We start from the raw sequence: 22,261 nt of genomic DNA on the forward strand, positions 1-22,261 counted from the left end.
TTATTATAATAGCGATAAATAGTTATTTCTCATCTACAAACATACACACACACGACAACTTATTCTGAATACTGTAGTTACTTGAAAGTACAGTTACCGTTTAAATGTATGGCCTAATGATATGGCTTCAATGAATTGGCAAGGTACCATTTCTCCCTGTGTAGGGAGTCTTATAAGCAATACTCTCTTGAAATATATATGTAAATTAGCTCTCCTCCAGAAGCAAGAAACTGTTCTTTAGGCTCCCAACACACAACTGACTCTGCAGCTGCCATAGCTTCCTTTTGGCTAAAAGAGGGGGGGACAATACTTGCTGATATTTTCAAACCAGCCCCACAAACCAAAAAAAAAAAAATGAGTCCAGAAAAAGCAAGCCCAAAAGTGGGCATTTTGGATGTATCAAGGGGCAGTTTAGGAGCATTCCCAAGCACTACTGGGAATGGAGCTTAAATTTCCCAAATTTTGCAGTGTAAATGTTGGTAAGTAGTGTCATATAAGGCCATATGGAAATCATAGGAAGTATAGGCTACTTGTCACGTGGACCCGTCCTGTGTGACACGACCCGCAGGTCGGTAACTAAAACAACAAAACTGGGACATGATACTGTCCTGTGTGACACGATCCGCAGGCCGGTAATTAAAACAACAAGACACGGGGGAAGGGGTAACAGTTACAACGGTGGGCCCTACGATAGGGAACAGGGACGTGGAGACCTCCTGCACTCCCCTGAGTCAGTGTCCCTCACACTCCTAACGTTCCCTATACAGGCTCCACCGTTGTAACTGTTTCCCCTTCCCCTGTGTCTTGTTGTTTTAGTTACCAACCTGCGGGTCGTGTCACACAGTACGGGTCCACATGACATTATCACCAACATTAACATTTTTTTCTGCTAAGCCATGGACCCAAGGCAGACCTTTGCCCAAATGCTGCAAATCTTTACTGATGAGATTAGGGGGCTGCGCGGTGAGTTGGTGCAGCAGCTGCAGCTATTGGTGGGCTTTGGGGATCTGGTTCAGGCACAGGCTCAGCCAGAACCCAAGATATCCCTCCCTGACAGGTTTTCTGGAGGGAGAGATCAATTCTTCGTATTTCAGCAAGCCTGTAAACTATACTTCAGGCTGCGCCCTCGTTCATCAGGGAGTGAAGAGCAACGGGTGGGAATCATTATGTCCCTTCTTAAGGGGGATCCCCAATGCTGGGCCTTCTCCCTGCTGGACGATTCACCATCATTAGAGTCCGTGGACGAGTTTTTTGCGGCTTTGGCGCTAGTGTATGGGGATCCTGATGGCGTCGCCCTGGCGGAATCCCGACTCCGTAGGTGTAAACAGGGAGCCCGGGTTGCTGAGGAGTACTGCTCAGAGTTTAGAAGTGTAGAGACACTGACTCAGGGGAGTGCAAGAGGTCTCCACGTCCCCTTCCCTATCGCAGGGCCCACCGTTGTAACTGTTTCCCCTTCCCCCGTGTCTTGTTGTTTTAGTTACCGGCCTGCGGGTCGTGTCACACAGGATGGGTCCACGTGACAAGTAGCCTATACTTCCTATGATTTCCATATGGCCTTATGTGGCATATGGACAAGGGTTGACTTGGGACTGCGAGTAATTTGAATGAGAGTATTAATATTTACGAATGCCAGTGTGCAAGATATGCAACTGAACTCCTATCTAATCTCTGTCAAGTGCTAGAATGAAATGGCATCAACTAATAGGAAAGTCATTGGCTGACAATGCTGCCTCTGAAACTGACTTTTCTCCCGATGCTTTCATTTTTGTAATAGGTCAAAATAATAGGGCCTCCGTCAAATGGACACTGATGCCATATCTTAATATTATGCCACTAATGAATGTCAACAGACAGCCGTTTAAACCATCCCTTTAGTCTCTGAGTCTCAGCTTCCTCCCAAATCACTATGACAATGATCCAAAAAGCTGAGGCCTAAAGTGCTGTTAGTTCTTCTACGCTACCCAGTAAACCTCTGGCTACACCAAGACACTCCAGTAGCACCTGTGATCATATGAAATATGTAGGATGGCCTACATCCATATTGGTATCTGTATTATAGCTAGAAAAGTCTATGGTGCAGAGGAAAATCATTCACATTTGTGGTTTAATGGATATTTATAGAACTTAAAAAAAAATTACAAAGTTGAAAAAAATCAATACAGACACAATATGGAAGCAAAGGGGATCAGACCCACATCCCAGCCCTATATTTACTTCTATATTATACCTATTTCAGGGGAGTGAATTGGATGTAATTAGACATAAGCAAATAAATTTGCAGAAAGACAAATCAAGGTCAATATTTAGTGGACAGAAGTCCTGAAAACAGCCTCCTACCTTCCAGCATCCATGGCTCCTCTTGGGATTAGCCAGCCTGGCATGACGTCATGTGTTTCATGCTACAATGATGACATTACGCCAGGCTGACTAATGAAAAGAGGTGACACGAATGCCATCAGATAGGAGACGGTTCAGCAGCCACTGAATACAGACCTGTCTCCTAAACCAAGGTCCTACGAGTCCATTGACTCATCTCTAGATGTAATATTTTCTTGTAACTACACCTGAAAATGTATTGAGATACTCTCATCTCAGAACACGTTATAGAAGTACAATCAGGTCCATCAATAAACCTCCCGGCTTATAATACAGCTACAAAGCCCTCCTGAGGCTAGTAATTCTGACAGATACATTGATATCTAGCCCACTGGATTTAAGACCACTTCAAAAGGACTTCTATTCCCTAATTAATCCATCATCAGTTAAGCAGGTAAAAGGTCTGAACTTGATTCCAGGTGTTGCATTTGCATTTGGAAGCTAATGCTGTGGACCTATAACATGCAGTCAAAGGAGCTGTCAATGGAAGAAAAAATAACCATCGTTAGGCTGAAAAAAAAAAAGAAGGAAATCCATGAGACAGATAGCAGAAATGTTAGGAGTGGCCAAATCAACACTTTAGTACATTCTGCAAAAAAAAGCTCACTGGTGAGCGTGGGACCTCAAAAAGGTTTGGACATCCCCGTAAGATCATAGAGGTTGATGATCGCAGAATCCTTTTCATGGTGAAAGAAAAATCCCTTTACAACAGCCATCTAAATGAAGAACACTCTCCAGGAAGTAGGTGTCTCAGAATCTACAGTAAGTCTACCATTAAGAAAAGACTAAATCAGAGCAAATGCAGAGAGTTCATCACAAGGTGGAACTAGCCTTAAAAATAGAAAGGCCAAATTAGATTTTGTCAAAAAACATCTAAAGAAGTCAGCTCAGTTCTGGAAAAGCATTCTTTGAACAGATGAATCTAAGATCAACCTGTACCAGAATTATGGGAAGAAAAAAGTAGGCTTGGAGAAGGCTTGAAACAGCTCATGTTCCAAAGCACAGATCATCCTCTGTAACACATACCAGAGGCAGTCTGATGAGAAAATATACTTTGAAGATCCGGCCGGGGTCCATAATCAGAGACCGGACTAGTCTGACTCCACCCCCAGCCGACTTCTCCCAGTTCCACAACAGGTGATTGACAAGTTCCTGCCTATGTACACACAACTGAGAGACCTGCGTTGGCGCTGGTAAAAACCGGCAAGTGGCTGTGCAGAAGACCAGACTAATCCAGCTCCACCCCCCTTAGGATAAAAGCCCAAACCACTTTGTACTGATGAGGGGCAATACCCCGAAACACAGTGTCTGCAAACTGAAATTTTGGTTTTGGCTTTTATCGTAAGTCATGTGACAAGGTTCATTGGAGAGACAATATGGATTTTTAGGATTGCTACTTCCTAAAGGTAGCACTAGTGTTCTAGTCCTCTTCCTCTCTGAAGAGACAATTTGCATATTTCCCAGAGGAGCATTGCGGCTTAAAAGTCTCCTCACCTCAGCGTGCTTGACATGTCACTTTCCTCAAGGAGAAGCGTTACCTGTTGGATCCTGATCAGACGCCTCTCACACAACCAAACGTCTCACAATTTGCACTGATGAGGGGCAGTACCCCGAAACAGTGTCTGCAAATTGAGATTTTAGTTTTGGCTTTGAAAGTCATGTGACAAGGCTCGTTGGAGGGTCAATATTGACTTTTATGATTGCTACTTCCTCTAGGTGGCACAAGAGTTCTAATCCTTTATATCCAGGGATTTTCCCTGGTGCTGTGCACTTCATTTTCTCTTTATTCATATTAGTCTTATATCCCCTAATATTTATTTATACTTATTTCATGTATTGTGTTCATATCTCTGGTTTATAATATTCTTTATAACTTTTGCTCATTATTATTTTCACGTTATTATAATCTTCTGCTTTGCAAACATTTTCACACGAAGCACATGCGCCATTACCTTAAATAAAGTGGGAATCTTGAGTTCCTCAGCCAGCATACTCCTAATATCCGCCCCGGGAATTGTTGTCTATTACCATACTTCAGTCCCACACAGCGATCCACACCTGTGCCACCATCGCGGTCCTATCACAGAATACGAATTTGTAAGAGAGGTGTGGTAATCATACCACTGTGTACCCCTTCTTCTTTGGGAGGAATATTCTTCAGTATACATGAGGGACATTATGAAGCAAACCGTGCTATTGATGTCTGGCAGCTTGAGTTGAGCGAAACAGGTCGGCCAGATTCATAAGTCGCCGACTTATGCCAAAGTCGGGTTTCGCCGACCGAAACTCGACCATAGCGTTAGGTCGGCCATGCGGTCGTCGACCTGAGCGCCAAAGTCATAGAATCATAGAATCATAGAATCATAGAATCGTAGAGTTGGAAGGGACCTCCTGGGCCATCTGGTCCAACCCCCTGCTCAAAGCAGGATTCGCTAAATCATCCCAGCCAGATGTCTGTCCAGCCTCTGTTTGAAGACTTCCATTGAAGGAGAACTCACCACTTCTCGTGGCAGCCTGTTCCACTCATTGATCACTCTAACTGTCAAAAAGTTTTTTCTAATATCTAATCTGTGTCTCCTCCCATTCAGTTTCATCCCATTGCTTCTAGTCTTTCCTTGTGCAAATGAGAATAAAGTTGATCCTTCTACAATGTGACAGCCCTTTAGATATTTGTAGACAGCTATTAAGTCTCCTCTCAGTCTTCTCTTTTCCAAACTAAACATTCCCAAATCCTGCAACCTTTCCTCATAAGACAGGGTTTGCAGACCGGTCACCATTCTGGTCGCTCTTTTCTGAACTTGCTCCAGTTTGTTGATGTCTTTTTTAAAATGTGGTGCCCAAAACTGGACACAATATTCCAGATGAGGTCTGACCAAAGAGGAGTAGAGGGAAATAATGACTTCACGTGATCTAGACTGTATGCTTCTGTTAATACATCCTAGAATTGCATTTGCCTTTTTTGCTGCTGCATCACACTGTTGACTCATATTCAGTCTGTGATCTATTAGTATACCCAAGTCTTTTTCACATGTGCTGTCACTTAGCCCTATTCCTCCCATTCTATATATGTTTTTTCCATTTTTATTGCCCAGATGTAGTACTTTGCATTTCTCCCTGTTAAAAACCATTCTGTTAGTTGCTGCCCACTTCTCCAGTTTATTTAAATCTTTTTGAATCCTCTCTCTCTCTTCTCTAGTATTAGCTATCCCTCCTAGCTTTGTGTCATCAGCAAATTTAATCAGTTTACCCTCAATTCCTTCATCTAAATCGTTGATAAAGATGTTGAACAATACAGGGCCCAGGACAGAGCCCTGTGGTACCCCACTTGAGACATTCTTCCAACTGGATGTGCAGCCATTTACGACCACTCTTTGGGTCCGATCACTAAGCCAGTTATGAATCCACCTAACAGTTGCCTTGTCCATTCCATACTTAATCATTTTTTCAATAAGGATTGTATGAGAGACTTTGTCAAATGCTTTGCTGAAGTCAAGATATACTATATCTACAGCATTTCCTTGATCCACCCAATCAGTGATACCGTCATAGAAGGAAATTAAGTTAGTCTGACATGACTTATTAGTTACAAACCCATGCTGACTCTGTTTAATCACTTCATTCTTATCCAGGTATTGACATACATGTTGTTTAATAATTTGTTCAAAGATCTTTCCTGGTATAGAAGTTAGACTCACCGGCCTATAGTTACCTGGGTCCACCTTCTTCCCCTTTTTGAAGATAGGAACAACATTTGCTCTTCTCCAGTCTTCTGGCACTTCTCCTGTTCTCCAAGAATTTTCAAAGATTATAGAGAGGGGTTCAAAAATTTCTTCTGCTATCTCCTTCAGTACTCTGGGGTGTAATTCATCTGGACCTGGAGACTTGAATTCATTTAGGCTAGCTAAGTGTTTCCTCACTATCTTTCTGTTTATAGATATCCTGGATTCTTCTATTCCCTTAATAGGACAGTGAATAACAGTTGATGTTACATTTCCTTTCTGAGAGAAAACAGATGCAAAATAGGAATTTAAAAGTTCAGCCTTCTCAACATCCTGTCTTACCATTTCATCATTTTCATCCTGTAAAAATCCTATAGCATCTTTGACTTTTCTTTTACTTTTGACATATCCCCAAAATCCTTTATTATTGCTTTTGACATCTCTTGCAAGCCTCAATTCATTTTCAGCTTTAGATAATCTGATTTGTGCCCTGCAGGTTCTGCAGACAGCATTATATTCTTCTTTAGATATGCCTCCCTCTTTCCATTTTATAAACATTTTTTTCTTCCTTTTTAGCATGTGCTTAAGTTCTGTGTTCATCCATCCTGGTTTCCTTAACTGCTTCCTATTCTTCCCTCTTTTCGGAATTGTTAACAACTGTGCTTTGAGAATTTCATTTTTCAAGATTTCCCATCCTTCCTGGACATTTTTGTCTTTAAGGATATCCAGCCATTGGATCCCTCCAATTCTCTTTCTGAATCCCTTAAAATCTGCCTTTCTGAAATCTAACCTTGATGTCTGAGTCTTCACAGGTCTTCCGCCTCTAGTTATCCAAAATTCTAAAATAGCATGGTCGCTACCTCCTAGGGTCCCAGCCACTTTTACCTCCTCAACCATTTCCTCCCTGTTTATAAGGATTAGATCCAAGGTAGCAGTTCCCCTTGTTTTCTCCCTTACCTTTTGGAAGATAAAGTTGTCAGCAAGAGAGGATAAGAATTTCCTTGACCTGTTAGTTTTGCCTGAGAGAGATTCCCAACAAATGTCTGGATAGTTGAAATCTCCCATGACAACTATGTCATATTTTTTGGAGAACTTGGCCATTTGATGCATAAAGAGTTCATCCATAGCTTCAGCTTGCACAGGCGGCCTGTAGTAAATGCCTACAATGGTGTCCTTTCCATTGTTCTGTCCTTGTATTCTTACCCAAACAGTTTCCACAGAACTCCCAGTCTCTGAAGCTTCAATCTCTGTGCAGATATACGCGTTTCTAACATACAATGCGACACCCCCTCCTCGTTTATCAAGTCTGTTTCTTGCAAATAAGTTGTATCCTTCTAGTCTTGTATTCCAATCATGTGTATTGTCCCACCAAGTTTCAGTGATTCCAATGACATCATATTTCTTTTCCTGTGTTAGTAGTTCCAATTCTCCTTGTTTGTTGCCCATGCTTTGTGCATTAGTATAGAAACATTTTAGTTTGTGATTGGTTTCTCTTTCTCCAATATTTTTATTAATTAGATTCTTTCGTCTTTGTTCTTCCTTTCCACTTCTAATAGCAGAGTTCTCAATAGCATTTGTCAGGTGTATGGCTTTTTCTGGTCTTTTGCTTCCCTTCCCATGTTGTTCTAGTTTAAAGCTCTCCTTACAAGTGTAGCAAGGCGACTTCCAAATACATGTTTTCCAGTCTTCGTAAGGTGCACCCCATCTCTAGCAAGTAGTCCATCGTATAAGTAGTTCACTCCGTGATCCAGAAATCCAAATCGTTGCTGACGGCACCATCGACGTAGCCAGTTATTCACCTGCAGAATCTTATTCCACCTCCTTGTTCCATGGCCATCCACTGGGAGGATGGAAGAGAAGACCACCTGCGCTCCCAGTTCTTTCACTTTCTTGCCTAAGTCTTCAAAGTCTCTGCAGATGGTTTCCAGGTCGTTTCTTGCAGTGTCATTTGTCCCCACATGTAGTAGCAGGAATGGGTAGTCATCTGTAGGTCTGAAGAGTCCTGATATCCTGTCAGACACATCTTTAATTTTTGCACCTGGAAGACAACACATTTCTCTTGAAGTTATATCCGGTCTGCAGATAGCGGCCTCAGTTCCTCTCAACAGGGAATCCCCCATGACCACCACTCTCCGTTTCTTCTTCACAACATTTTTCTTTCTCCATCCAGGAGGACTCTGAAGGCGTACAAGGTTGCTGCTTGTTGGCAAAGTCTTATCCTGATGTATTTCTTCATTGTTTTCCTGCGTGAGAGCCTGGTACTGGTTTCTGAGCAGTATGGGTGCTGACTGCCTCCTGATCCTCCTGCTTCTCTGGGTCACATGTCTCCATTCCTCTGTTTCTTCAGGTGCACTTCGAATTTCTTCTCTTTCTGTAACATGAAGAGATAATTCTGCTCTGTCCAAGAACTCTTCACCTTCCTTAATGATCTTCAACGTAGCTAACCTCTCTTCGAGATTTTGCAACTTTTCCTCCAACAGGGACACAAGCTTGCATTTGTGGCATGTGAAGTTTGGCTTTTCCACTGGTAAGTCTGTGAACATGTAGCAAGAAATGCAGCTCACCAAATGGCTCCTGGCCTCTTCCATCTTAAGATTTCTTAAAAACGACGAAAGATGAGCCCAATTTCCTCTTTTCAGCTGCAACGGCCAAAACCCAGTGATCGTTGAGCTCGCGGAGACTCTTCACTTATCCCAGAAGGCACTGGGAATATGCAAATGATCTCCTCAAGACTCTTCCCCTGGTTTTCCGATTTCCTCTTTTCAGCTGCAACGGCCAAAACCCAGTGATCGTTGAGCTCGCGGAGACTCTTCACTTATCCCAGAAGGCACTGGGAATATGCAAATGATCTCCTCAAGACTCTTCCCCTGGTTTTCCGATTTCCTCTTTTCAGCTGCAACGGCCAAAACCCAGTGATCGTTGAGCTCGCGGAGACTCTTCACTTATCCCAGAAGGCACTGGGAATATGCAAATGATCTCCTCAAGACTCTTCCCCTGGTTTTCCGATTTCCTCTTTTCAGCTGCAACGGCCAAAACCCAGTGATCGTTGAGCTCGCGGAGACTCTTCACTTATCCCAGAAGGCACTGGGAATATGCAAATGATCTCCTCAAGACTCTTCCCCTGGTTTTCCGATTTCCTCTTTTCAGCTGCAACGGCCAAAACCCAGTGATCGTTGAGCTCGCGGAGACTCTTCACTTATCCCAGAAGGCACTGGGAATATGCAAATGATCTCCTCAAGACTCTTCCCCTGGTTTTCCGATTTCCTCTTTTCAGCTGCAACGGCCAAAACCCAGTGATCGTTGAGCTCGCGGAGACTCTTCACTTATCCCAGAAGGCACTGGGAATATGCAAATGATCTCCTCAAGACTCTTCCCCTGGTTTCCCATAACGTTTCCCATAATGCTTGCAGTCGCCTTTTCTCAGCCAATGAGCAAGGACGCACACTGTGGGCAACGAGATGACATGTGCAGCATCCGGGGAGAGAGAGACTTGCATTGGGTTTCGTGTTTCAGTCGGCCTCCGACTGTTGATGATAGTCGGCCAATTTCGTTCGACTCGACTTTTGAGAAAGTCGGGTTTCATGAAACCCGACTCGACCCTAAAAAAGGCAAAGTCGCTCATCTCTACCCATCTGAATGATCAGGTCCTCTATCATTTTAGTTGCTCTGTCTTTAAAACAAGCAGGAAAAGAATTGATCAAAACTGAACTAATTTTGTGAAAAAAGTTGCTGTTTTACAAAAATTGCAACCGCAGAAGAAAAAAAAAAAAATCCCAGAAAATACTTTCTAAGGCTAATTTCACACTTGCTTTTTTTTGCAGCGCGTTTTTCCCGCAAAAAAACGCATTGAAAAAACGCATACAAACGCATACAAATGCTGCGTTTTTTTCAAGCATTTTTATGAGCATGCATGAAAAAAACGCAGCGTTTTTATGCGTTTGTATGCGTTTTTAGTGCGTTTTTACCGCGTTTGCGTTTTTTTCCAACATTAGGTGGCCCCTCACACTAACCCAAACCATGACTTTACTAACCCTAACCCTAACCCTGACCCTAACCCTGACCCTGACCCTAACCCTGACCCTAACCCTGACCCTAACCCTAACCCTGACCCTAACCCTAACCTTAACCCTGACCCTGACCCTAACCCTAACCCTAACCCTAACCCTGACCCTGACCCTAACCCTGACCCTAACCCTAACCCTTAACCAAACTATACTAACCCTAACCCTGACCCTAACCCTTAACCAAACCATACTAACCCTAACCCTAACCCTGACCCTAACCCTTAACCAAACCATACTAACCCTAACCCTAACCCTGACCCTAACCCTTAACCAAACCATACTAACCCTAACCCTAAACCCTAGCTAACCCTAACCCTAGCCCTAAACCCCCTTAACTAACCCTAACTCTAACCCAAACCCCTAAATTCCATTGTCCAACTAATGGTAAAAAAAAAAACGCATGCGCAAAAAAACGCATACATAAGCATGCCAATGCGCACATATGCGCACCCATAGACTTATAATGGGTGTCTTGCTGTAAAAAAACGCATTGCGCGCGCATGCGTTTTTTTGAGGCAAGTCGGACGCCCAAAAAATGCAACAGGATGCATTTTGTGCGCCCGAGCGCATACCGCAAAAAAACGCATGAGCGGAAAAACGCGTACAAACGCATGTGTATGCGCACATAAGCGCATCCCATGCAAAGTATAGGGAAAAAAAACGCATGCGCTATTTAGCGCTAAAATACCGCGAAAAAAAAAACGCAAGTGTGAAACCAGCCTAAAATGGAACAAGGCTACGCTATCTAATCGCAGCTGAGCTTTACCGTAGTTATGACCCTGAGAGAAAAAAAAATACTCTGAAAGCAGTAAGTGCTGACGTATGTCATACATGACCCAGACAGATAATCATACCAGTCAGGTTTGCCGATCCTGAAGGAAGGCTGCATTCTGGGCAAAGATCCAGTTTAATAATTAGTACCTGCCTTCGGGCAATTACAAGATAATTGTTTGATGCAACCCTTGCTACGTCTGGCAGAGCAGACTTTAGGAAACTTTGTTAATGTCTCTGTCAGAAAGTCTCTGAATGATTTAAGAACAGGGAATACTCTCTGAAGCTCAAAAAAACGGAAAACGTTGACATTCGTCATGTTACTCTCCCATCTTCGAATCACAAAGTAGAAATGTCAGCAGTATGTGGTTATTTACTGGAATTGAGTAAGGACACGGGCCAAATGGCCACCATACATATTGGTGAAATCTCGACGAAGCCCGCAAATTTCGGTAGGACCGTCCAACAATCCGGTGTGTATGGGGGTTATGGGACAGAAGAATTGGGAAGTTGAACTTTCAACTCTCCATCCTTTTTTTTCCAGGGTAGGTAAGCACCGCCGGAGGATTTCTCCTCTGTCTACTTTGAGAAGATATGAACGATCGACTGAGTCGAGTGCTTGTGAGTATGGGGTAATGAACAGAGATATTTGGCTGTCAAAAATTTGACCAACAGTTACCTCCTCCATATTGCCAGCTTTTGGGTCCCAATATCTAAGTGTAAGATTTCATAAAATCCAAAGGCAACAGAAAAAAAATATATAAATTGATCTGGATGCCGATTTTGCCGAGAATCCACATTAAAATCTGCAATGTAAAATTAGTTGCTTAGTCTTTCCAACATTAATGTGGATGGCTGATTGCTTCTAACTATTTATTTAGAGTTCCCCATAAGTCAATAGACAGCAGAAGTCAAACCTTGGATTACCGGTTTATATACAACACGCCGGATCCATCTATTCTCTGCGGGAATCTGCTCACTCCAAACACTTAGATGGTTGATGGGGTTCGGCCAACATTTACCTGTGTGTATAGGTACTTTGAGTCTGCTGTCAGCTGACAACTTTTCATCCCACAAGTTGTCAAAGAGTCAACAGCATTTAGTACCTTTCATTGGGTAGGAGAAAGTAAACACAAGCTACAAAATCAAATTCTGGAACGATATCTTGTGGTTTGTTTAGGGATTTAAAAAAAGGGTTTTCTAAAGCTAGAAGAAAGCTTTAAAGTGTCACAGCTACTGCTATGTCAAATGTTGGAAGACTCTAAAATAACAATCCTTTTGAGCCACAGTTGTGCCAAATCAATCAACTTGAAGGACAACCTCTTGGCCCAACGTTAATCTTTAAAGGTGTGAGGTGCAAGATCCCTGACACTGGTTTCCAATGTCATTAATATACGTCATACCAAAATCCAGAAGCGCTAAGCCTGGCATGTGTGTCATAGTCCAACATATAGACCAAATGTCGTTACCAGTGTGGAGAGATCCTTCAAAAGACTTTTGCAATCCAAAGGATCAGTGACCAAAGTGTCCTTTTCGTGTTTACATAGCCGCCAGGTTTAGAATGTCAGTTTTAGATACAGTAGCACCTCTATAAAAAAAAAAAAAAAGTTAAGGCCCCATCACACACAGCGATATCGCCAGCGAGATCGCTGATTTTTTGACGCCACAGCGATCTCACGACATCGCTGTGTGTGACATGGATCAGCGACCGGCCCCCCTGCCGGGTATCGCTGATAGCGCTCCATCGTCCTGGGCCATTTTTTGATCGCTGGTCTCCCGCTGGCCAGCACACATCGCTGCGTGTGGCAGTGAGAGACCAGCGATCAGCGACGCTGGACGCTGGTTTCCAAGGTAAACAGCAGGTATCTAAGAACCATGCGGCTCTTAGTTACCCGCTGTTTACATTGGAAACCAGCTTGCTCGCTGGTCCTGATCGCTGGAGGGGCTGTCTATGTCCCAGCGATCCCATCCATGTTGGATCGCTGGTGGGATCGCTGGGACATCGTTATGTGTAACGGGGCCTTTAGTGGATTTTTTTTTTTAACAAGATTCAATGTATCTCTCATGACGGTCACCTCGATGAGGTCTAAGATCTCCTTAAATGGGAAGAATGAATGAATGTCTACATAGATTTTAGTAGAGATTTTACCATGTACATGTGGTCAAGGGTCTACTGTTTATTATGGGAGTAAATAAGGAAGGGGAAGAGTCAATCAGATCCCTAAAATCTTTAAACTCTTCCCTGGAGGCATTCTAGCCCTTAATTACTAGTACTAGAGTTTGTCCAAATTGATTTGCAAGACCCAATCCAGTGGCCAGTTTGTTAATCTATGACTTCTGGGCGGGAGTCCTGCGAACCAGCTCTTACCCAACGACATCTCCAGCTCCTCTTTCCAGTAGCCGGCCTTACGAGACGTCATTGTTGCGGCGTTATGCAGCTCTGACAACATGCCGAGGCGGCTAATCAAAAGAGGAGCCAACACGACCACAAAACTGAGTCCTGAGAATTGTTTGGCAACAACCCTAACCAGTACAATTTTTAATACTTTTGCATATACAGTGGGAAAAATAAGTATTTGATCCCTTGCTGATTTTGTAAGTTTGCCCACTGACAAGACATGAAAAGTCTATAATTTTAAGGGTAGGTTAATTTTAACATTGAGAGATAGAATATCAAAAATAAAACCCAGAAAATCACATTGTATTTTATTTTAGTGTATTAATGCAATTTTTGCATATTTTTTTAACTTATTTGGGGCATTCATCTTTTATTATTTTTAACCAAATAGCAGTTGCAATATTTGTTACATTGTCCTCTTAATTTTGCAATTTAATATATTTCTGTTGAAGTATAATAATAAATAATAATAATATAATAATACTAATAAATTTTAATTCTATAGCGCCGACATATTCCGCAGCACTTTATAATAAAATTATATTTACTCTTCTATTGTACAACCATTAAACTAGCTAAGGCGACTGCATCAGGTATATGAATAGAATGGATTTATTTATCACAAGTTTTGTGTGTTTTTTACTATTTATTAGGATTCTTTACACACAATTTTTTTTTACTTTATTTTCAGAAAATAAAAGGTCAGAAAAGACTTGTTTTGATTTTTTTAAGGAATCAAAATTTCTGGATGAATCATCAACAATATTAAATATGTAGACAATACCACATTGATAGCAACAAGCGTGGACAGAATGAAGGACTTATTGTGGAGCGTCAAGATGGAAAGCTCGAACATTGGACTGCTACTCAACACTAAGAAGACAAAGATATTGACTACTGTCAGGTATGACCGGGTCACGTTTGAGTTAGACGGCGATGAACTGAAAGCTGTAAAGGACTTCAGCCTACTCCGGAAGTCAATAGGAGAATAGCAAAATCAAGGAACATTTCACTGTGGAAGAATACACAGCTCATACATAGTCTGGTCTTTTCTAGTAAAGTATAGATGTGAAACCTGGAAGATAAAGATATAAGACAAAAGAAGAATTGGCACCTTCAAAATGTAGTGCTAGAGAAGGTTGTTATCAATACCATAGATGGCAAGAAGAACAAACAAATCAGTCTTGGAACAAATCAAGCCAGACATGTCACTCAAAGCAAGGATCACCAAGCTACGACTTGCCTACTTTGGACACATCCTTTGAAGAGAACAATCACTAAAGAAGGACATCATGGTTGGAAGAATAGAAGGAATAAGGTGATGAGGAAGACCATCAACCTGATGGCTTGATACTAACAAGATACCAGCTGAGAAGACACTGATGGACCTACCTAAGCTTGCACATGTTGGATCTTCCTACAGATCGTTCATCCATCAAGTCGCCATGGTTCGACATCGAGCCGAAGGCCTTTAACTAAAATAATAAATTTACCCTATTATTGGAGCTACCATAGCAGATCTGGTTACAGAGAATAACAACCAAGTGATAGTTGTCTAGGCTAGGCCTGTATGAACAGGGGAAAAAATTGCAAACACACAATATAATAATATATAATATAATAATAACACTAATATATAGAGGTATAAATAAATATCAAAAAGTGTGATTGAACCAATCTCCCAAGAAAAGGATGGCAGACCATCCGGTATAGATGAAAAAGAATTACTCAAAGGTGGATGGAAGATCCCACAGGATCAAAAAGATATGCAACATGAATGATGATGCAATGATAAAATAATAAAAATAATAATAAATGGCAAAGTCTTTGTGGAAATAAAAATGCCTTTATGAAAATATTGGCACAACAATTAAGTGCATTAAAAATGTGTATATATATATATATATATAATAATAAAAAAGAAGAAAATTAATAAAATATACAACCACATTAGCGATATATTTATGGATAATGGAACAACCATACCATAACATAATACAGGTAAAAAAATACATAATTGTAGTAACACAGAAATTGTATAAACGATTAAACGTGCCAAGAAGAGCAAAAGTGCAACTGTGCAAATAATACAAGTCGCCCTAAGGCGTGTGCAATTTAAAACAAAAAATATATATACCTGTAAGCCAATAACCGCTATGTGAGTGGTATAATAACGCGCCCCGACGCGCGTTTCGGAAATAAAATCTCCTTCGTCAGGGGGATAGATGCCATAGATGGCAAGAAGAACAAACAAATCAGTCTTGGAACAAATCAAGCCAGACATGTCACTCAAAGCAAGGATCACCAAGCTACGACTTGCCTACTTTGGACACATCCTTTGAAGAGAACAATCACTAAAGCAGGACATCATGGTTGGAAGAATAGAAGGAATAAGGTGATGAGGAAGACCATCAACCTGATGGCTTGATACTAACAAGATACCAGCTGAGAAGAAGACACTGATGGACCTACCTAAGCTTGCATATGTTGGATCTTCCTACAGAACGTTCATCCATCAAGTCGCCATGGCTCGACATCGAGCCGAAGGCCTTTAACTAAAATAATAAATTTACCCTATTATTGGAGCTACCATAGCAGATCTGGTTACAGAGAATAACAACCAAGTGATAGTTGTCTAGGCTAGGCCTGTGAAGAGTTTAGTTAGACCAATAATACGGTCATGTCTCCTTTCAATCAGCGATCACGTGATGGCTGGCACTGGCAGAGCACAGCTGTTTCCATTGCATGCACAGTGCTCAAGTTAGTCTCTATGCATATAGGGACCACAAAGGCAGAAACAGTAAATACTCCTTCTGTCTTTTCGTGTGGGTGACTGGCCTGCACTGAATTTACATGTAGGGTCACCTCTAAATAGAAATATGTCTAAGGGGTTCTGTACATTGCTTTATTATGGTTCTCTTTTGCACAGAGCTTTTAATGGTTTCTAAAATAGGCCTCTGTATGCCTCAAATTTTATGCAAAGTCATACAAGGCGTGCTCCATTGTATATCATATGTAAAGACATTTTCCCTGTTGAGTTTCTCTATATATCCAATATTCCACCGAACCTGTGTAGAAGCTCCTTCTGCGCTCTATCTTAAGGGATCCATAAACATTCATAACAGTTTTCCACCGATTTTAACAGGACGAGTCAATCATATATTGTAAATGAGGACCTACCGACTTGCCTTCGAAAGAAGGTAAGGATGGGGAAGTCTGATTTTATTTTTTTTACACAATTCGTTCGTTCTGCAGGAAGATAAACTGCTGCCAGAGGAGTTTGGCAGTGGCTTTACTACCCTCATCCCATAGAGAATATAGCAACACTCAGCTGACTGTTGGAAGAGATAGGTCAGGGTTTCTAGGCAGAATATCCAGCTGGTAAGCAACAATCTATCAGACTTTGATGGCAGGTTTTCCTGAGATATTTTATAGGAATATCAAAAAAACTCAATTTTAGAAAACTTATTAGGCTGTGTTCACACACAGCGTTTTTTTAGCGGTTTTTACCGCGGTTTTCACTATAAAACCGCTATAAAACCGCTAAAAATAAGCTGCACAGTCATTTCTATGCATTTTGCACTTTTTGTGCACATTGATGCGTTTTTTACCGCGAAAAAACCGCATCGCGGTAAAAAAACGCAGCATGCTCTTTCATTTTGCGGATTTTCCCCGTTTTAGGCCTCTTCCATGCGGTTTTAAACCGCTGCGGAAAAAAACCGCATCAAAAACGCATCAAAACTGCGCAAAAAACGCAAGCGGAAAAATAGGTGCGATTTCTGGGAAGGGATTCAGGTTTTTGAGCAGAAAATTTCTGCAACGTGTGCACTTAGCCTTAGTGTGACCTGTTCAACATTGACCTCAGTGGATCACCCAATTCCAGGACATACAACACCATGACTTCCAATATACCAAACATAAGCCGGCAGGATTATACCGATTTCTTTAGTCCTTATCAGAAGAAACATCAACAGGCACTCCTTCAATACATCTAGAGGTTAAAAATGTATTGCATCATTGCAGAAATCCTATATATAGCTGGCATGATGATCTATAGAAATGTCAGGATGGACACAGAACACCAGATGAAAACCCACTGAGCCTCGTCGGCATTATAACCATAGAGCACAACCTGAAAACAGATCAATCTGCTACAACGCACCAGTAAAGAGTGTAATTTGAGGATTTTTGTCAAATCCCCATCGACACCAAATCCCATAATTATCACATTGAGCCATAAAAAGTACGCTCCATATCACCACTCCCGAATGACGGCTGACATGAAAAGCACTAGAATGAGGCTAAACAGTCTTTGCAGGTACTTGATGGGCGAAATGAATTCAGGAATTTCAGAGATAAGCGGACTGTAGGAGGCCAATGGAGTGATGTAATTTCCTCATGATGTACGAACAAAGAGGGGACTATCTGGAAATCAGCAAAAGGCCTTTTACATGTCTTCTTCTTCGTATTCTAACTTCTGTCGCCTTGTAGGTGAATGCCACGGGGCACAGTTTTTGTTCTTCATGATGCAATTGTAGAGACTGCAAACGGTCTATTCTCTGAGGCAATACTGTACAGTGCAAACATCTATCTGCGCCATGGCTGGACCACCTTAATCAACAATAGCCCAGCATACGTATCCCTCCCAACAGTAACAAAGGAACCTGCAGTAAAAATTGTGACATGAGGATTGTTTACTTTGGAAATATTTATATACATAAATATATGAATATATACACATACACACAAAATCTGGCTCTGCATCAGTTAATTAAAAGGAACAGTACAGCCTGGTATGGCTCATAGCAAGCAGTAGGCTGTCACCTTGGAGGGGGTCTTAACTATCTTATCCATTTACCGTCACAATTAATAGAATGGATGACAATAGTTTAATCATATTTCTCTTGGGATTGGCATTAGTTAGATCACTGAAGCTTAAGTACCGGCAAGGTTAACCCATTCATGTGGCAGAAAAACACCACAACCTGAAGAATTTCATAAAGATGATGGCACAATTACCACCAACATCCCTAATAGTGGTTGCAGATATAAATGGATGATTGGGAACAGGTGGAAATGTAGAATGGTTTATACATTGGAAAATAAGCCGATCTGGTCATAAACACAAGGGATTTTCAACTTGATAGGACATATGATTGAATTTTTGTTCAGCACGGATCGAGCGTTTTTAATTTAAAATAAAGAAAGTTTTTCCTATTTTGTTTCTTTCTGAGGAACTATTGCAATACATCTTCCCTTCAAGACGAGCATTTCCATGCACGTTCCCTTTAGTACGAGGGTATGTGTCCCCTTCAGATTGAGAGTCCAGATACATGCCTCAGTCAATAAGAGCATCTATAAAGGAGTCCTCAACAGGAGTATCCAGTTATAAGTCACTACCACAAGTATCCAGATATATATCCCCATCACGAGTGTCCAGATATGAGTCCCTATCATAAGGAGCGTCCAGATACGAGTCCGTCATTATGAGCGTCTAGATACGAGTTCCCATCACAACAAGCATCCAGATATGTAGCCCCCATCAGAACACGTGTCCAGATGTGCATCTCTGTCAAAACGACACAATGAGAGTCCAGAGATGTGACCCATCAGAACAAGAATCCAGAAACGTGTCCCACTCAGAACAAGAATCCAGGTGCACGGCCCATCAGAATGAGTGACCGAGTACACATTCCAAATTAGAATGAACATCCAGATCCACGTCCCACTGGAAACGAAAGTCCAGGTATGCGTCCCAGACAGAATGAGCATTCCAATACGCATCCCTGACAGAACAAGAGGCCAGAAACCCGTCCTCATATGAAAGAACTTCCAGATTTGCATCTCTAACAGAACGAGCGTCCAGATACGTGTACCCGTCAGAATGATCATTCAGATACTAGTTCCTGTCAGATTCACGTCCCTTTCAGAATGAAAGTTCAGATGAGTTCCCTATGGAATGGGCATACAAGTACAAGTTCCTTCTAAAGCAAGTGCTCCGATATGTCCTCGCCCCAGACTGAATGCTTCGATCCTTCATAACAAGCTCTCTGATTCTGGTTCCTGTCAGAACAAGTGTTCTGAAACGCGTTCCCTCTAAAACGAGCGTTCTGATACGCTCTTCTTTCGGGACGAGATCTGCGATTCGCATTCCAGTGTGCTGATACACGTTCCCTTCAAAGTGAGCATTCTAATACACCTTCCCTCCAAAGCAAGCGTTCTGATACATGTTCCCTCCAAAGCAAGCGTTCCGGTACACGTTCCCTCCACAGTAAGCGTGTACTCCAAAGTGAGCATTCTAATATATATTCCCTCCAAAGCAAGCGTTCTGATACATGTTCCCTCCAAAGCAAGCGTTCCGGTACACGTTCCCTCCACAGTAAGCGTTGTAATACACGTTCCCTTAAAAGTGAGCATTCTAATATATGTTCTCTCCAAAGCAAGCGTTCTGATACAAGTTTCCTCCCACCAAAGTGAGTGTTGTAACACACGTTCCCTCCAAAGCGAGCTTTCTGATAGACGTTCCCTCCAAAGTGAACATTCTAATACATGTTCCTTCCAAAACAAGCGTTCTAATACACGTTCCCTCTACAGCGAGCGTTCTGATATACGTTTCCTCCAAAGAGAACTTTCTGATACACGTTCCCTCCTTTAAGCAAGCGTTCTGATACACGTTCCCTCGAAAGAAAGCGTTCTGTTCCCTCCAAAGCGAGCGTTCTAATACACATTCCCTCCAAAACGAGCGTTCTAATGCATGTTCCCTCCAAAGTGATCATTCTAAACATTTTCCTTTCAAAGCGAGCTTTCTGATACACGTTCCCTCCAAAGTGAGCGTCTGATAAAAGTTTTCTCCAAAACGAGTGTTCCGACATGCGTTGCCTCAGAAAACGAGAGTTCTGCTACGTGTTACCATCAAAATAAGCATTCTGACTCGCGTTCCCTCCAAAACAAACATTCTGCTATGCGTTCCCTTCAAAACGAGCATTCTAATACACTTCCTCTTCACATCAAGGGATCCCATATATGTCACCCTCAGTACGTGCTTTCGAATAATGTTCCCATATGGGATTCCTTCAAGAAGAGCATTTAGCTCAGCGTTTTCTTCAGAGCAAGGGCCCAAATATCTATTTCCTTTTTGGCAATCGTGCTCATATTTCCCCCCCCCATCGTTCTTGATATGCGCCTTCTTCAGGACGCTTTTTTTCCCCCATGTTATTTTCCCTTCAGGCCAATTATTCTAATAAAGCCATAAAGAGCTTAAATGTTTTAATTCAACGGAGAAGAAAAAAATTGATTTTTTTTTTTTTCTTAAATGAATAAAAAAAATCATTTTACTTGATTTTCTTGCTACTAGCGGTGTTAAAAACTGGCGACGAGGGAACATTTCAGTCAAAAAAAAATTAAAAAGTTTGGTCGAAAATTATTTTTCTCGCTCCTATCGCCACAAATTTGCCGATTTTTTTTATATCATCGCCAACAGATCGGTTATTAACCACATTACTGTTGCGCTTTATTTGACGTGGTCATGACGTATTTTCGATGCCAAGATTAATTATCCGAATATTTACGGCGATTATCTTTTTTTCACTTTTCGTTACGGATGGCATAATTATTAGCGCTAATTATCGGATTAATCGTAAACTTGTGTCACGGCAGATGATACCGATCATCGGTACCTGTGGAATTATGACTAAAATTTACCTCAGAGCTGTAAGCCCTGAAGCCAGCTCTGAGGAAACCATATTGTCACACACAAGCCGAGGCGGCGAAACCGGAACATTCCATTGACGCCCGGTATATAGGGGGTTAATAGTTCCCCTCCCGGGTCGCCCTTTTTTGATAGGCCCCCATTGATTACTGTATTACTTTACAAGCCCCCTCCCCTTCCTATCCCCTTCATTCATTAATCCCCCAGACTTCCCTAGATGGGTTATCTCATACACCCGCCCCACCCCCCTCCTTCAGGAATGGGCTCGCCCGCAGGGCTACTCACGTTCTCTGTGTCCCGCTCGTTTACGGTCGGCAATGGCGTCCTGGCTGACATCTTGGAGAGGGAAGCGCCGCAGAGCTCAGTCTCTCCACCTCCTCTGCCAGGCCCTGCTTTAATAAAATTGTTCCCCCCACGTTATCACAAAAGCAACTGAATAAAAACAAAAAAAAAAATGTCAGTCAGTGCAGACGTTTTCCTCCACAATCACAGCATCCCTTGAAGAACAGGGGGTTATCCCCCCTAGACCACCACCACCTCCTCCACCCCTCACCCCCTTCTGCTTCAGGCTGGGGTGTCCTCATTCCCTGCAGGTGACATCCAAGGGCTGAGGAGGTCCGATGCAATGTGAAGAAGAAGGGAAAAAAGACATAAATCCAGTGCAAAGCAAATCCAATGCAAAAATAAAGAGAATAATCCAATATAAAAAAAAGACCAAAAAAATAATAAACTAGAAGGAGAAATGAGGCAGATCCTGCTCTGGATACAGAGTACAGTGAGATTTCTCTCACATCTAAAGCAAAATCAGCCCTGCAGATAGATCTCCTCCTCTTCCAGGACAGCAAATCCAAGGCAGCAAGCTGTATTCTCATCCTCCTCCTCCTCCTCCACAATCACTCCCTCCTCCTCCTCTGTCCAGGAAGAGAACAACTACTTCCAGTGGGATCATCATCCTCCTCCTCTTTCAGAAGGTTTAGGGGGTCTCTCTCCCACTGCCCGGCCCCTCATATTTAGGATATGACCCCCAGACCCAAATCCATCAAATCTCTTACACCCCACCTTGTTGTTGTTGTTTTTTTTTTGTTTTCTTATGCGTACCAATTTGTCATTTTCTTTATGGTCTCGTTACACGTTTTGATCACTTTTTATTATTTTTTTTTATTTATTTATGATTTAAAAAAAAAAAAATGGGGATTTCATTTATTTTTCTTACGTGGTATAATCA

The 22,261-nt window shown here is 42.0% G+C and overlaps 1 protein-coding gene across 1 annotated transcript in view; it reads right to left on the minus strand.

Moving 5' to 3' along the window:
- MARK1 (microtubule affinity regulating kinase 1) overlaps positions 1–21,857 on the minus strand; it is a 149,683-nt gene extending 127,826 nt beyond the window's left edge. The window contains exon 1 of the mRNA XM_073556791.1: positions 21,322–21,857. Coding sequence (XP_073412892.1) covers positions 21,322–21,372 — 51 coding nt within the window. The 5' untranslated portion in view covers positions 21,373–21,857. The remainder of the gene's footprint in view (positions 1–21,321) is intronic.
- Positions 21,858–22,261: the final 404 nt, after the last annotated feature.

The sequence above is a fragment of the Dendrobates tinctorius genome, unplaced genomic scaffold, assembly GCF_039654945.1.
Source record: "Dendrobates tinctorius isolate UK_male_01 unplaced genomic scaffold, ASM3965494v1 ptg000239l, whole genome shotgun sequence".
Taxonomy (NCBI): Eukaryota; Metazoa; Chordata; class Amphibia; order Anura; family Dendrobatidae; genus Dendrobates; species Dendrobates tinctorius.